At 40.1% G+C, this 15840-nt stretch overlaps 1 protein-coding gene across 1 annotated transcript; it reads right to left on the bottom strand.

The window, feature by feature from the left end:
* Positions 1–5717: 5717 nt before the first annotated feature.
* Positions 5718–15327, bottom strand: LOC149316076 (parathyroid hormone 4-like). The gene is made up of 3 exons (XM_089518609.1): positions 15184–15327; positions 7009–7112; positions 5718–6112 (listed from the first exon to the last, which is right to left on the bottom strand). Exons 2-3 carry the CDS (start codon positions 7101–7103, stop codon positions 5722–5724), a joined length of 486 nt encoding a protein of 161 aa, XP_089374735.1. The 5' UTR covers positions 7104–7112; positions 15184–15327; the 3' UTR covers positions 5718–5721.
* Positions 15328–15840: the final 513 nt, after the last annotated feature.

The following is a 15840-nucleotide window of genomic DNA, read 5'->3' on the forward strand; positions in this document are numbered from 1 at the left end:
TGTGTGCCTTCAAGCCATTTCTGATTTATGGCAACCATAAGGCGAAGCAAGATTTGTTCAGAGAAGGTTTGCCATTGCCTTCTCCTGAGGCTGAGAACATGTGAAGAAGCAACCTTTTGCCAGATTTATCTAGCATATATTTCTGTGGGCTGCATCCAGTAGCATGTGCTGAAATGAATCTGCTAGGGGCTCTACAGACTGCCCTTAAATGCTTCTGGTTGAAAAGCTTCTTCCTATGTACTTTTTCTACACTGTCTGTCTTTTCTCCCCTCATTTGCCTCTTTTACTGAGCTAGACTGTCTTGGACATATACCTTTCCTTGCAGGGAAGTTGCTCTAGTTCCTTGATCATTTTGATTGACCTTTTTCTCCACTTTCCTCACCTTTGCAATATCCTTTTCAGGTGGAGTGACCTGAACTGTATATGCTTTTCCAGATGTGACTTCTCCATGTTTTCATATAAAGACAGTATGACATTGACAGTTTAATTTTCCATTCCTTTTCTAATTATGGCCAGTATGGCGTTTGCCTTTTTAAACAGCAGCTTCACTTTGGCATGGCATTGCCTTCAGTCTAATGCCTACGGTAATCTCTTTCTTCATTAGTTGCTGCCAGATCAAATATCATGAGTGTTTATGGAGATTGTTTTGCTTTGCTGTGTATGCATCACTTTACGTGTACTCACATTGAATTTCATTTTACTGCCTGTTCTCCCAATTTTGGAGCTTTTTGCAATCTGGTTTTGTTCTTACCACTCTGAATAATATAATGTCATCAGCAATCATGGCTACCTTACTCCTCACCCATAATTTCAGAATGTTTAAGAAGTTAAAAGTACCAGACTTGATACAGATCCCTGAGTGACCCCCAATGTCCACATTCCTCCACTGCAAGAACTGGACATTTCCTGCTGTGCTTTGCTTCTCGTCCTTTAATTAGTTTTTGATCTGTAAGAGAACTTGCAATTCTCTTGCTGCAAAGTTTGGTCAGGAGTCTTTAGTGTTGTAAACTTTGTCGACTAGATCACTCTTGTCTATATGTTTACTGACATTTTCAAAGAGCTCTGAAAGGTTTATGTGACAGAAATTACCTTTTCAAAAGCTATGTTGATTCTTTTTCAGTAAGACTTGCCCTTCTGCTTCACAATTTTATTATTAATAGCATTTTCCACTAATTTATCTAAAAAGCCAAATAGTCTCTAGTTGCCAGGATTCCCCTTGGATCCCTTTCTGAAAATTGGTGTTACATTGGTCAGCCTCAGTTTGCTTATATCTGGCTGATGTTAGAGACATGCTGCATATTTTAGTTAGAACATCAGTTTCACTTCTGAGTTACTTAAGAAAGTGGATTGTCATGTGCCTTGAAGTCAACACCAATGTATAACAACACTACCTACCCCTAGATGTTTTTTGGATTTCAAGATACCGCATTTTATCCCTCACAGGAGAAGAGAGAGTCAGTGCATTGGGACTTTGACATCTGGGGCTTCTGCCTCCAACAAAGGTAAAGCCATTTTTTCCCTAATATTGGCACTGATTGGCATGTTTTGCCTCTTCACCACCTGAAGTTTTCCTGATGCAAAGCATGAAGACTTCTTGAGAAATTCAGCGTTCTCTACTTACATAGGAGCCTGTGGCTTCACAAAGGAAGCAGACATGCTGGATTCCAAGAAAGCATCTTCTTTGAAGTGCAAATGGACATTAAATTTCCTTGATTTTGAAAATCTACCAGTAACTGCATGGTCAAGAAAAGGGCGAGGGCAAGTTCCACGCTGCAGATAGCCTTCCCTACCATCTGAACTAAGACCAGAAACAGAAAATGCAGGCCTATGACTAACATCTTCAATTTCTTTCTCCTGTTTGCCTGATAAAGAAGCTAGTGTGACTTTGAAAGCTTGCAACATGTAATTGTGCATTTTGGTTGCTCCAATAAAGGTGTCATGGGTGCGGTACAGTACACCAAAAAGGCGCCAGGGAGGCACCTCTCCTTGCTCTGCAGCAGTGCCGTAGCAACCAAATTGTGCGGCGCTTCTGCGCAGCAAGAAAGGAACACACAGAAGCGACTTCTTTTCTGCGGTGCACTTGCACCACGCCAAAGCACCAGCAACGGTGCGATGACGTGCCAGCAGCACAGTGCTGTTTGGACGCAACGCTGCTGGCACGTCATCGCTGCGTGCACCATCTGGATTGTGCCGCACAGCTGCGGCGCGACCATAATGTGCTAGGGTTGCGGGGTGTGTGCACACCCCACCCCTGAGCTACCCTAGCACATCATGGGCGCGCCGCAAAGGGCCCGTCTGTACCGGACCATTGTTTGGAAGTTATTGGATTTGCTACATGGCCAACATGGCTACCCCTAGATGTATAACAACATTATTATGGGATTTTCTTGGCTAGGTTGTTATTCAGAGGAGATTTGGCATTGCCTTCCTCTAATCATGAGATGGTATGATTTGCCTAAAATCACCCTGGAGGTTTCCATAGATTTCAACCTCTGGTTTTCCAGAATCCAACACTCAAACCACTACAGTATGCCAATTTCCAGAAGGGGGATGCCATTTGATCATTTGTCAGCAAGGTCTCAGACTTCCTCTCCTGTCCTGTTTCAGCTTCTCTCTCCATAGAATTCATTCAGCTTCTCTGCAATCTCCTTCGTAATTCCTGTAAAGATTTTCAGTTTCTCAAATAAACCATTTTTATCTCATGCTGGTGAGAAGGTTGCCATACTTTTCTTCTTCTTGACATGGAATACAAATTCTACCTCAACTTCTATAAATGTGATTATGAATAGATCTGAAACATCAGGAGATTTGACATTTTTACTTTTCAACTTCATTTTATCAGTTCTTCATATTGGACATGTTACCTCTTTTGAAGTTAAACAGAACTACTGTATATACTCATGTATAAGTCTAGAAATTTAAGTCAAAAATTTGACCCAAAAACCTTAGTCGACTTGTCCATGAGTCAATGTAAGTATTGTATCTTAACTATTATTTTAAAAAAAACAGGAACTATTCCCTGGTGAAAGACAAGAGTGTTATCTGTCCTGGAAGCACTGACCTCCCTCTTTTCAGCCTTTAGCGTGAGCACAAACAGTTATGTCAGCTGGAATTTTGTAAGTTCTTTTGCATCGTTTTCCTTTGCTTCATCCTTTAGATCCTTTCTTACATGCCCCTAAGTTTTACCCTCGACTTATCCATGGGTCATGTCAAAATCCATAATTTTGGCCCCAAAATGTGCTCTCAACTTGTATATGAGGTTGACTTATAGTTGAGTATATATGGTATATGCTGGGAGCTCCCAGGAGTTAATAATCATACAGTTACTAACATTCTGGATTGAAATGTGGCACTTGGATGAAGAATCCATTTCTGGTTCTAAATCAACTTACACTATGATATTACTGTGGAGATTATGATTTGTTCATGGCTGTGGAAGGCATTAAGAAAAATAATTTTAAAAAGCTTTATTTTTATCCTGCCCCCTGTCAAAAAGACAATTGAGGCAGCTTACAGTTTAAAAGAAAGCATACAGTCCCCAATATACCAATCATTCCCTCCCTCCCCTAAAACATCAATTAAACTCAATGATCATTAAAACAATACATTAAAATAATCAGACATGGGCGAATGGGGTTACAAAGTGCTCATTAAGATGATGGATTCAATTGGTGGCCGGGTTTGCTACTCAGGAAAGGCCTGCCTGAGGAGATCTGTTTTAATGGCCTTTTTAAAGCTGTCCAAGCTGGTAATCTGATGAATCTACTCTGGCAGGCCGTTCCATAATCCGAGTGGTTGAAGAAAATGTCCTATGGGTGGTTGCAGTCAACCTGGTCTTTATAGGTTGCAGCAAATTCTTCCCAGAGGACCTGAGTGTGCGGGGTGGGTTATATGGAAGGAGGCAATCCTGTAGATAGATTGGATCCAAGCCATTTAAGGTTTTAAAGGTCATTACCAATACCTTGTACTGTACTATTAGTGTATACTAAGTCAGCCACTGAAGTGATTTTAAAATAGGTGTTATGTGGTCACTTCTGGTTTATCCAGTGACCATCTTGGCTGCCATATTTTGAACTAATTGAAGTTTCTGGACTAGGCACAAGGGTAACCCCATGTAGAGCACATTGCAGAAGTCACGTGGTGAGGTTACCAGCACATGTACCACAGTTTCCAGGTCCCCCAGTTCCAGGAAAGAACGCAGCTGGCATATCAGCTGAAGCTGATAACAAGTGCTCCTGACCATCGCATTTACCTGATTTGACATCTGGACTGCCAAGTCTAGGAGCACTCCCATTGTCTTTGTCAAAGCCAAAGGCATCCAGTGTTATTTTTTTTCAAGATCATTTTAATAATAACTTTCATTTCCTTTAAACACATGCAGCCATTAACAAAATATAATCTTGCTTTATTTTTATTTAGATGGTTACAGTAAACAAAGTACAACACTGATATATTCCATGCAAAAAGCATATGAGACTGAGAATGCCGGCCTTGTTTAAAATAGTTCACTGTGTGAAATGTGTAGTACAGTACATATGTATCTGCATTTAACCATCAGATGGTGGTTTTAACAGAACTGATACATTCATACTAAATGAAACTTGACATTTCTGTTGACCTGGGGAAAAAAGCTGTATCAACACTGCATTTGTACTTGAAGAGTGTATATATTTAGCATTTACATTACTTTACTTTACATTAGATAGATTTTTAATGTTTGTGCCCTTTAGGTTATTTCCACTATTTTCAATGGAAATCACTCCTTAATAAGTGTCTTTAGGATATAATTATTCAGAGTTTTCTGTATGAGTCTGACATAGTTTAGATCTGAAATAGGTTGCAGATTGAGAAACCACTCTCCATACCCTTATCCATAACAAAAAAAAGTATTATATTTATCCTCCGTCTGGATAGTCTTCAGGGATTCCTCAGGAAGAATATAAAAATATTTGCAATTAAAAATCAAGAAAAATGACACCCAGATGAAGTCCCCCTAAACAGAGATCGGCAGGCTGGCTTTATAACTGATACATAGGCACAGAGCTTGAATAATCTGCTGTTTCTGATTGCCCCCAGACTGCATGGTCTGGTTCTGGAAAGCACCACCATGAAGTCAGTTCTGTAATCTGTTCAGTGATTATACACTGAATCTGAGAAATGCTCAAGAGAAGAGCATGTTCTACCACTGATACTTTTATTATGGTTAGGTCAGCCTGTACAGTATTGTGATTTGTTTAGCATTGCTCCTGTGTAGTAGTGAATTAACTGTGCACTCTTGTTATCCCTGGCTTCACTTTAAGGGATAAAGTGGAAAAAGTTATACAGGTAGAGGATAAAATAATCAGAACAGGATATTCTACCTTCACCCAACAAAACATGCAAGCATATTTTGATATTCAGAATATACAAAACAATCAAATTATTCAACAAATGTGAAGAAGAGCGAAGTAGCAATAATGATTATTGTGCATCCCTGGTTTGTATGCTAACAGTTATGGAATTCCTAGGTTATCCAGAAGGAAAAATTATAATCCGTATATGTGAATTCTTAAAACAGAGTATGAGGGAAATGTTCTGGCTCTTAATGCTAATGAGTAGTAAATGGAACAAACATGCATATTTTCTTCATAGTTAATAGTTAACCTTTATTTTTGTTCACCCTCAAAATACCTGTGTGTATTTCAAGTAACAGACAGACTGCAAGAGGTTAGATGAAGAGATCTATGTTTGAGTACTGAGATCTCTCTTGACAGCTTGATCTTCAGCTTCAAATAAATCAGCAAAATCTTCCATATCCTGCCTATCTTTTACATTCTTCAAATATTGCAACACATTTTCTTTCCTCAGTACACCCAAAGGTGACTCTTCCAGCCGTCCCAACAAGAGTTGTCTTATCATGTTTGGCATCTCTTCCTTCCCCATGCTGTTGTAGAAGTCAGAGAGATCTGGGTTCTTTGGTGAGGTCCACATAAAACGTGACCGGGCTATGTGCCCTCTGTCACTGGCTGTGTGCACTCCCATCATGAGATTCTGAAGCCACATTAGTCGCTTTAATTCTTGAAGAGCCTTCCCTCTATCACTCATGAACTGATGTTCTGTCAGTGATCTTTTGCTGAAATTTGAGAAGCAAATGCTGTTGAGCTGCAGAAATATATTCCAAGTTTCCTAGAAGTATGCAAAAAGCTTTGACTACTCAAAGCTTACTCTAGATTCAGTCTTAAGATTCAGTGCTCAGCCTTCGTGAAATGTCTGGCATTATCTACCTACTTGCACAAGCATCGCATGATATGTCTGGGGAAATACACAGACCACTATTGAGCTATATAAGATCTGGTACATGCATTCATTATTTCAAAAACTGACACACACCCTGTGAACCCAATGGGAATACACCATTATCTTCTCAGTCACTGTCCAAAGCCTCTTTCTTCACCTTTGCTTGGATTTAATTATTTAAGGCTGCTTGATTCTTCACACTGATCTAGGAGGGAGTTTTGATGAATTAATTGGAACTGAGCTCCAGATAGACATGTACAGACATGCACTATAAGTCTACGCACACCTATTCTGGAATATGTTTCACTTAATTCAGAAGGATGCTTCCAAGTAAGTATGTATAGATGTTACTGTTAATGGGTCCCCCCCTGCCCCATGAACTTTAGTATCCCTTGCTAACACATAATTTTACTATCCCTTCTTCTTCATCCACCCCCTCTCAAAATACACACTCTAGTGAATTTTGGATTTGCTTTCAAATAGAACTAGTATGCAGAACTTGTGTGAGATTGTGAACAACTCTGGAAAACTCAAAATTCAGTAAATTTTGGCAGTAATATTTGCCCTAATGCAATAAAGAATTTGGTACTTCTACAACTGCATCACCTATATGTTCTGTAACATTTTGTGCTGTCATTTATCAGTAAAGTTTGCATCCCAAAGGCAAAGCAATGGAAAATTCATCACATTCAAATAATTCCTATCAAAATTGTATTTTAAAATATGTCTTACTTTTCAGATTCTTGGCATGTTGCAAAGCAAGCAAGGAAAAAAATGAACAAAACTTTCACCATCTGTAGATATCTTTGGGACAAGAGCATCTTCATTCTTGTAAACTTTTCAAAGAGATGAAATGGGAGATGTTGAAATACAACTATAGTATACTATATTTCAGTGGAATAACAGCTAGAATAATTAAATCATAGTAGCAAATCGATCTATTTTAAAAAGATTAATCTTTGCCCTGTTAACTGTCAAACACAAACAATTAAAAATGACAGTCACCTTATGAATTGCAACATATCAATATATTAAAGGTCAAATAGAATTCCATTGTAACTTTATTTTATAAAGATAAAAAATATCAATATGAAGTATCAGAAAAATCCCATTTAAAAAAAATATTCAAAGTACAGTATTCTTCCCATAAATATATTTATGCCATATTAACTTGGGTTTAAATACTACATAAAAATCCATGGTATAATATGTGTCTATAAAACCATATGTTTTAGGAACAGCAAAGCATATATTGCAATTTTGAAGTACAACTGTTTTTCAAAAAATGTGCAGATACAGATCATATACTGAAACTAAGAGGCGGTTCCATTTGTCAAATCCTATAACTGCGGATTTTGTCCACTATGGAATATATTTGTAATACCAAATAAATACTAATTAAAAGAATATCATCCAAAAGAAACCAATGTAAAAGGCACTACATGCAGAGTACTTACTATTTGACTTTCTACTAAGGTATAGTAAAGCTGATCTCTTGGAGTCCCTCTTCTTGCTAGTGGAACTACAGTGAAACTCTTGCTGCAATGACAGTGTGTGCCTTTCCAGCATCTTTTATAGTTCCTCTGTAGCCACACTAACAATAGAGGTGAGCAGCCCATCAATGTCTGTGACTAAGATCATTTTATTCCTGTACAAATGAAATACGTGCTTCTCCTGAAGACAATAAATTTTAGTTGATAAAGTGTACTGTCCATCTGGTGATTAAAGCACTAGAGGTTCCTATATTTGAAATATTGCTCATCCTGTTGCCTCCTGTCATTTTCATAGGATTATAAAATCGTGCAGTACCACTGCAGATCAATAATAGCACAGAATAATGGAAGCCTTTTGCTCTCTGAAGGAATAATGTGGAAAGATATGAACTAAAAGGCACTTCTTGTATCTGTTATCTAAAACTGGAGTATCTTCTTTTTTTTAAAAAAAATAGCTAAACAGCTCAGGAGTCAAAATGTAAAACAAGTGAAGCTGTGATAATTTGGAACTAAAGCATTTGTTAATTTATATTAATTTGGATCTGATAAAGCTAGTCCGTCAGGGCTCAGTCCTGGATTCTGCTTTCAGGGGTACAGCTCAGCTCTTTCCATGAAAAGTAATAGTACTGTACAGAAGATATTTTCTCTGTAGACGTACAAAAAACCAGCATGGTGTAATGGTTTGAGTGCTGCACTACACATTTGGAGACCAAGGTTCAAATCCCTGCTTGGCCATGGAAACCAACTGGGTGACCTTGAACAAGCCACACTTTCAGCCTCATAGGAAAGCAAAGGCAAATGTCCTCTGAGTAAATCATGCCAAGAAAACCCTGTGATAGCTTCATCTTAGGGTACCATAAGTCAGAAACAACTTGAAGGCACACCACAACAACAACAACATGTGCGAAGGAACTTTCTGTGAGCAGCAAGGAACTGTAACCAGCTTCTGTACAGTCACGGGCTAAAATGTGTAATGACTTGTTAATTACATAGCAAGAAGCTTAACCTCTATTGTTCTCACAAGTAAGGGTCTGGATCCTGATTCAAACTGGGGACCACTGCATATGGGTAGAGAATTTAAGCTTTCCTCATGTTTTCTGTTACCACAAATGGAATAATTCTGATTTTGGTGTGTGCAATTTTCCACATGACCCCAGATGGACTCTGTAATGTAGTCCACCATAATACCCAAGGCCAGGGGACATGTGCACACTACACCCAGGTGAGGCCAGCCTAATGGGAACTTTTAGGAACAATACCCCTAGGACAGTGATGGCAAACGTTTCAGAGACTGAGTGCCCAAACTGCAACCCAAAATCCACTTATTTATCGCAAAGTGCCATGTCCCTCTGATGTTCTAGTAATAAACTCTGGCAAACTCTGTGCTGAAGGTGATGACGTGTGTGCCCACAGAGAGGGCTCTGAGTGCCACTTCTGGCACTCGTGCCATAGGTTCGCCACCACTGCCCTAGGACAAGCCCAAGTAGTTTGGGAGTTGCTAAATGGAACATTAAACACATACATTATCAGAAGGCTGTCTCACTGGATGAGCCTGATGGGCTTAATCAAGCACCCATTCCCACTTTGAATATTGTTGCCAGACTATGACTTCACCCATAGATGTGCAATCACTTTTGCCCAAAGGCTAGATTTGGCCTATATAAGGTCCTTGAAACCCTTGCTTAGTGTGCTAGTTTGGAGTTCATGAGGACATTTTGTCACTATGCTCTCTGAATTAGCTCCAGCCTGGTCATTCACTCAGTGCTCGCAGAATGACTGAGTCCCACACCACCTCAACCAATTGGATCCAGAAGCAAGTCTTGTGTAAGTATTGCCGTTAGTTCAGCCCCCAAGTCTTTTTTAAGCTAACCCCTGATTTCCTGAGCCTTTTATGAATATGTGTTAGTAACATGTCGTGTGATTTTCCCCAAATAAAAGAAACATTTAATTATAAGAATTCTGCCTCTGCATAATTCCTCTGGTCCAATTCTTCTTTCTTTCCATATACAAAAGGGAAATGGTCTCAAAGATTATTTGTAGCCTAATCCACTCTGAGCTAAAGTAAAATTCTCCTACATAGATTTTTGGCTACGAATTGGTGGAGAAAGCATTGGCAATTAGAAATCTCCCCTGAGGTCTAGATACTTCAACTGCGCAATCAACGTGCCTGGATCCTGGACATAGAGAGTACAGGGATTTAGAAGAGGTGCAGACACAGCGAATAAATAGGAAAGTTTGTGGTTGTTCTTGTGTGACTGGCCATAAGGGCTAAGGGCTATCTTGGGTTGCCTGACCCCATTTCATCCTTTGGTTGGACGCCTTGTGGGCTGGCTTGTCGCGAGCATCCCAGTGGCGAGTGTTCAATCACCCCTGGGTGTGACGTCAGAGCACATCCTGACAACCTGTTTCTTTCACTGTCATGGACTGGGAAATGAGAACATGCTCCCTCCCGCTCTCCCCACATTAATCCAAAACCCACAACTGCCGCAAAGTGTTAGACGCAGCCTTGGTTGAATACAGGCAGGTACAGTGGGAGAGATGTCTCCTTCGTGAAACCAGAAGTCCTTGCATAAGATAGGAAAACATAAGGAAGCTCCATCAGGCAGCACATAAGGAAGCTCCACGAGGGAGCATATAAAAAGGAGACTGAAACGTTGAGCAAAGAGGCTCTAAGGCTGAACCAAACAGGAGAGTTTAGTTAGAAAAGAATTTAAGGAAAAGAGGCTCCCTTGAGGAAGCTCAAAAGGTTGAACAACGTAAAAAGAAAGCTCTAACAGAATAGGAAAATGTTGTTTTGGAGATTGGGGAGGATGCCCCACTAATGACACCCCACAAGGTGGTATATTTGATTTGGAGTGGTGTTGAGTAGGAGCCTAAAGAAGCAGAGGTCTGTGGCCCCAGAGTAGAGCAGCACCAGTTCCTCTCCTTGAGCTGGTAGAAAATCAGTTGAGGCCCTCTTCCCTCCATAAAGTTCATTTGCGTTCGTTCTCCCCCTCACGGACTCAGAGGGTCTTCCAAACCCTGATTTTTGAGGCCAGTTCTCAAGGGAATTTTACCTTGGAAGCCTTCAAAGAGCCAGGTTCCAGGAAAAGAAAAGATCTTGGAGGCAAGACCCTTTTTTTGCACCCCTGAGAGCAGTTTTTCTGTCTCAGGAGAGCAGATAAAGAAGAGTTTTGGCCATTGTCCTCTGTGCTTCGGAGGACTGGCAGAAAGCGGAGGGAGAGAGTGGCCAGTTTCCCTCCCTGTTAAGAAACCAAGACTTAGCTACTGCCAAGTGGAATCTTTTGTGAAGTTAGCTAGTTCAATTCAAATTCCAAAAGTCCCGGTATGTTCCCCAGGACTAGGCTGATCTGGTGGGAGCAAGTTGCAGTGCTCTTATGAAAATAAAGGTTAATATAAACAGAACGCATTGAGACACCCCCAGTCTCTTGTTTCTAAAACAGCCCCCTTGGGGTTGTTCTCTCTCTTCCCAGGTCTGTCCGGTGCGAATGGGATGTTTCCCTGCAGGGTTCCCTCATCATCTCCTTTTGGGAATCCAATTGTGGTTCTTCCCATCCACTAACCCTGTATTGGAATTCACAAGGACTTTTTTCAAGAGACCATGGAAGATAAAGGGTTAGTGAGGTGGCTTGCCCAGAAGGGAAGCAATCCATGGGATGTGGAGAAGTTCCACACTCCAGATCCCTTAGAAATGCTTAGGGTTGGATACTCCAAGCGATATAAGGAGAAGTTGTTTTTTGGGCCTTCCAAGGATGTCCTTGCAGGTTGGAGATTCTGGTCTGCTCTGCAGGGATAAATGAGTATGATTCAGGACCTTAAGGATATCATTAAAACCCATAAAGGACCCTGAGCAGAGGGACCCTTCTTGTTCAAACCACCCCAGTATGCAGCAGCCAGCCACCCCTTGTCTGTCTCAAAAAAGGAAACAAGGCTGGATGCAGGAGAAACGTTCAGGACTTTGGAGTTTTTCTCTCTCTCTCTTTTTCCTTTCCACTCACAAAAAGTTTTCGCCAGCCTCCCTTCCTCCATATCCCTTCTCCTTTTTCCTTCCTTTTTCCCTCCCTGTCCAAAAAAACCAGTTTAAATTTCTTCTTTTTTAAAAAAAAAAGTTTTACACACCACCGAGGAAAGGCTACGCGAACGGGGGGAAATGGCACTGGGAATGCCAGGAAAGAGAACAGAGCTGGTGACACCCCCAGGGACAGCCCCTTGAACATTGTTCCTCCCCCAATTCGGACACCCTTGTCGTTCCCTTTAATTTGCTATGGATCTGACACGGCAGCTGCAAAAATAATAATAATAAAACCTCTGGAAAAGTGATGTAAGGATAACCCAGGTTATCCACCGCTGATTCGGTTTTTAGCTAGAGAAATCGATCAAAGTTGGATCGAACACAGATTCAAATGGGAACAATTTTCCTTAAACAAGGATTGAACACAAGTTCAAATGGGAACAATGTTCCTATAATCTGATTCTTGATTCGATTTATAGCCCAGTGGGAATGGGGCCAAGACACAACTGAGAGCCAAGCCCTGGAGCTAGAGGACTTAAAGCGCAGAAATGAGGACTTGGAGGCAAAAAATGTAGATCTGTCTAAGGCCAACCAGGAGGCGACAACTAGGGCCACAGAAGCCCCTATAAAGCAAGGGACACTACAATGTGAATTGGACTCTGTGTGACAAAGGTCAGTTCATGCGTTGTGTGGGTCCATCCTAGAAAGTCCCATTCCCCTAAACCCTAGAGAAAAGAGCCGCTCTTCACCAGCAGCTGATGGGATGGCTGGTGAAGGACTAAACATTCAAACTCCCACAAATGACACCCTTCGGCACCCCCACAACCCCATTTTTAGACATTTATATAAACAGGATACAGTCTCAAAAGTTATTTGTAGCCTAACCTGCACTGAGCTAAAGTAACATTCTCCAAAAGGTCTTGTGGTACCCGAAAAACTCCCATTTATTGTGGCCCAGGTGTTTATTGAGTCTGCTTAAATAGATGCAACATGCCACAAGTCTCTTTGGCTACAGTGGCCTTAAAGGATAAGCCAGGGATCCACAGTTTGATGTAGCAGTTGCTATATTGGTGTAGCTATTATGTATTTCCTATAATCTGCATTTAAAATTAGGATTATTTTAAAATAGAAGCAGTAACCAAATAGAACAATTAATTCTTCCTTGTACCATCTGTTGTCTAGGATTATGTATAATGAGTTTCTTACATTTCTCCATAATTCAATCCTAGCTTTGTAACCTGCTTTTCAGTTGTTAGCATAAGAGCTACTTACAGAAAAGGTCAAATTCAGTAACCAATTAAACATTTAAATAAAAGTTCTTTAACTGGTCCTCTTGTGACCTCTCTTTCGTCTCCAGGATACCCATAAAGTTGAAAGAAATCATCTCTGAACACAGAGCTTCCTAGTTACCTTTTCCCAGACTAATAAGTACTAGCCAAAGTCAAGTCTAAAACATCTGGTCTAATTGCCTATTCACTTTCATCACCATTTTCCTTTAATGGGCATTAATTGAGGGCCAGCTACCATTGTCATAAGAACTACTATTACATTCATCTGAGCAAGTGAATGTGAGCCAGGGAAATTTAAAGATGCTTACTGAATGACCATTTAAAACATTCTGTTGTGGTCAAAGTCTACTGTCATGACTACTCACTTCCACTGTGCTTTAAAAGCTTCATTTAAGCAAATATCCAGAAGGTTTTATGTCTAGTTACTGAGTGCTATGTCCAACATTTTCAATTACTATATAGAAAGATGATGGATGTTTCACACCATGCTGATTTCCTGCTGGGCCACCTAGGCTGCATCTGCACTGCAGAAATAATCCAGTGTGACACCACTTAAACTGCCATGGCTCAGTGCTATGGAATTCTGGGAATTGTCTATTAGATCTCAAAGCTGTCTCCTGAATAGAGCTCAAGAATGTCAAAGGATCAAAAACATCTACCTCTCTCTGGATTTCCCCCCCATCTCTTAGGGTATACTACATTGGCTGGTTTTCCACTTTCATGAGGCTCCAGTGTCTCTAACCGCAGCAAATGTGGGGGTCCTACTGTATAAACAGCAGTCAATGAAAGACTGACTTATGTATAAGCACCAATCAATGAAAATAGGACACATTAGTAGCTAGACAATGTATATGTAGTATGAAGACACTTATGAGTGTGCTTGTTTTGCAAAGTATTGCCACACACACCTTTCTACACAGGTTTGATCCTCCAAACCTGTATGTTTTATTGGCTTTTGGGTGCACCTAGCATGAACACATCTAATTTAGGAGACGACAGTCCCTTGAAGCAAGTGTACCAGCACCAACAGTGTGCTTGGCATGAGATCTCAGAGGCATTAAGGATGTTAGGCTACTTGTAGGCAAGAAGGTTAAAGGATCATATTAGATGGTATATCTCATTACTAAATAATGAAAGTTTAACATTGTGGTAATGTACAATAGGAGTCAATGTAAAGTTTGAGGCATTGTTAGAAAGATAATCAAACATGTATGTGATTAATACGTGGATATATTTAATAAAAACAATATTTTTTTAAAAGGATGTTAGTCTACTAGACCAGAAAGCAACATGAGACTTTTAAGAACTGGAGAGAGTGTTCTAAAAATGTTTTTTCCCATACTACATGATTTATACAAAGTAATTATGTATACAAATAACTATATATACACACACACACACACACACACACACACACACATACACATATACATACATACATATACTTATAACCCAAATTACAAACACACAAAAAGACAAAATGTACATCAAATGCTTTTCTTTTGAGTAAAAAAATTAAATATATTAAAAGATATCCATCTATGCTTAATTTGTCTCATCTAGATCCAGCACTGCCTTTCATACTGGATCCAGATATCAGTGCCAGTGAAATACATATTGGAGCTCCTTGATCTCATCTCCAAAGTCAGAATATCAGGAAAGAGTAGTAGCATATATACTTAAAATACTGCTTTAAAAAGGTGAGCATAAATATAGTTTTGCCCATAAAGAACTCTAGACTGTTGTAAAATTCAAGGCACATCTGAAATTTCCTCCTGGGGTAAATTTACCTGATGGACTAATGATAGTTCATTGTATTGTTTCCATAGTTATCATGAACTTCCATGATTTTCATGGAAGGGCAGATGGCTTGCTGGTTGGAGAAGTTATCACAATATACTTGTGACACTCTGCACCATTCAGGCAAAAGTCATGCAAGATCTGAAGCTTTCTCCCAAATATCAGAGAAGAGATTAAAAAGGCACATCAGCAGTAAAGTACAATTCTAGTACAACTCATGGAACAAAGTGGATAACAGAAAAGGACGCTCAAGGCAAATAATTCTTTTGTGATACCCTCTATATGACCATAAATGAAATCCTAAAAAACTTACATGATGAAGTCTCTTAGGATGAAGTCAGGCCCACAAAGCAGACTTGGCAGTTTGTGCCAGAAAGTTCCATCTACCCTGAAGCAGACAGGATTGTTGACAGAAGACTCTGGTGCGGCCTGGAACATTTCAGCACTTTCTACAGCCCCTAGAACACCTACAGAGGAGAGGCAAGTAACATCATCCTGCTGCAGCTACCATTGCGAGGTTGCTCCGTCTGTTTCTGTATCTGTGGAACATCTACAGTCTTTGGGAGACAACTATTTCAGAATCCAAACAGATTCAGACCCATGAAGCTGATTTAGCAGTTTCTGCCAGGAAATTCTACCTCCCACACCTGGAACAGGTAGGAGAGCTGGCAGGATAAAGACTGGACTCTGGTGGCGGCAGGTCTGTTGCCAGTGGAGCTGCCACTGTTATGTCATGGACCTTCAAGTGTGAAATGTTATCTTGCGATATACAGGCTGAGTTTCCCCCAAAATGCTTGGGACCAGAGGTGTTTTGGATTTTTTCAGATTTGGGAATACTTGTATTTGCTGATACGTACATGAACTATCCTGGAGACGGGACCCAAGTCTTAACACAAAATTAATTTATGTTTCATATATAACTCATACGCATAGCCTGAAGGTAACTTATACCATTTTTAAAAATAATTTT

The sequence above is a fragment of the Sceloporus occidentalis genome, unplaced genomic scaffold (assembly GCF_023333645.1).
Source record: "Sceloporus occidentalis isolate IW3139 unplaced genomic scaffold, rSceOcc1.0.p SCAF_3, whole genome shotgun sequence".
Taxonomy (NCBI): Eukaryota; Metazoa; Chordata; class Lepidosauria; order Squamata; family Phrynosomatidae; genus Sceloporus; species Sceloporus occidentalis.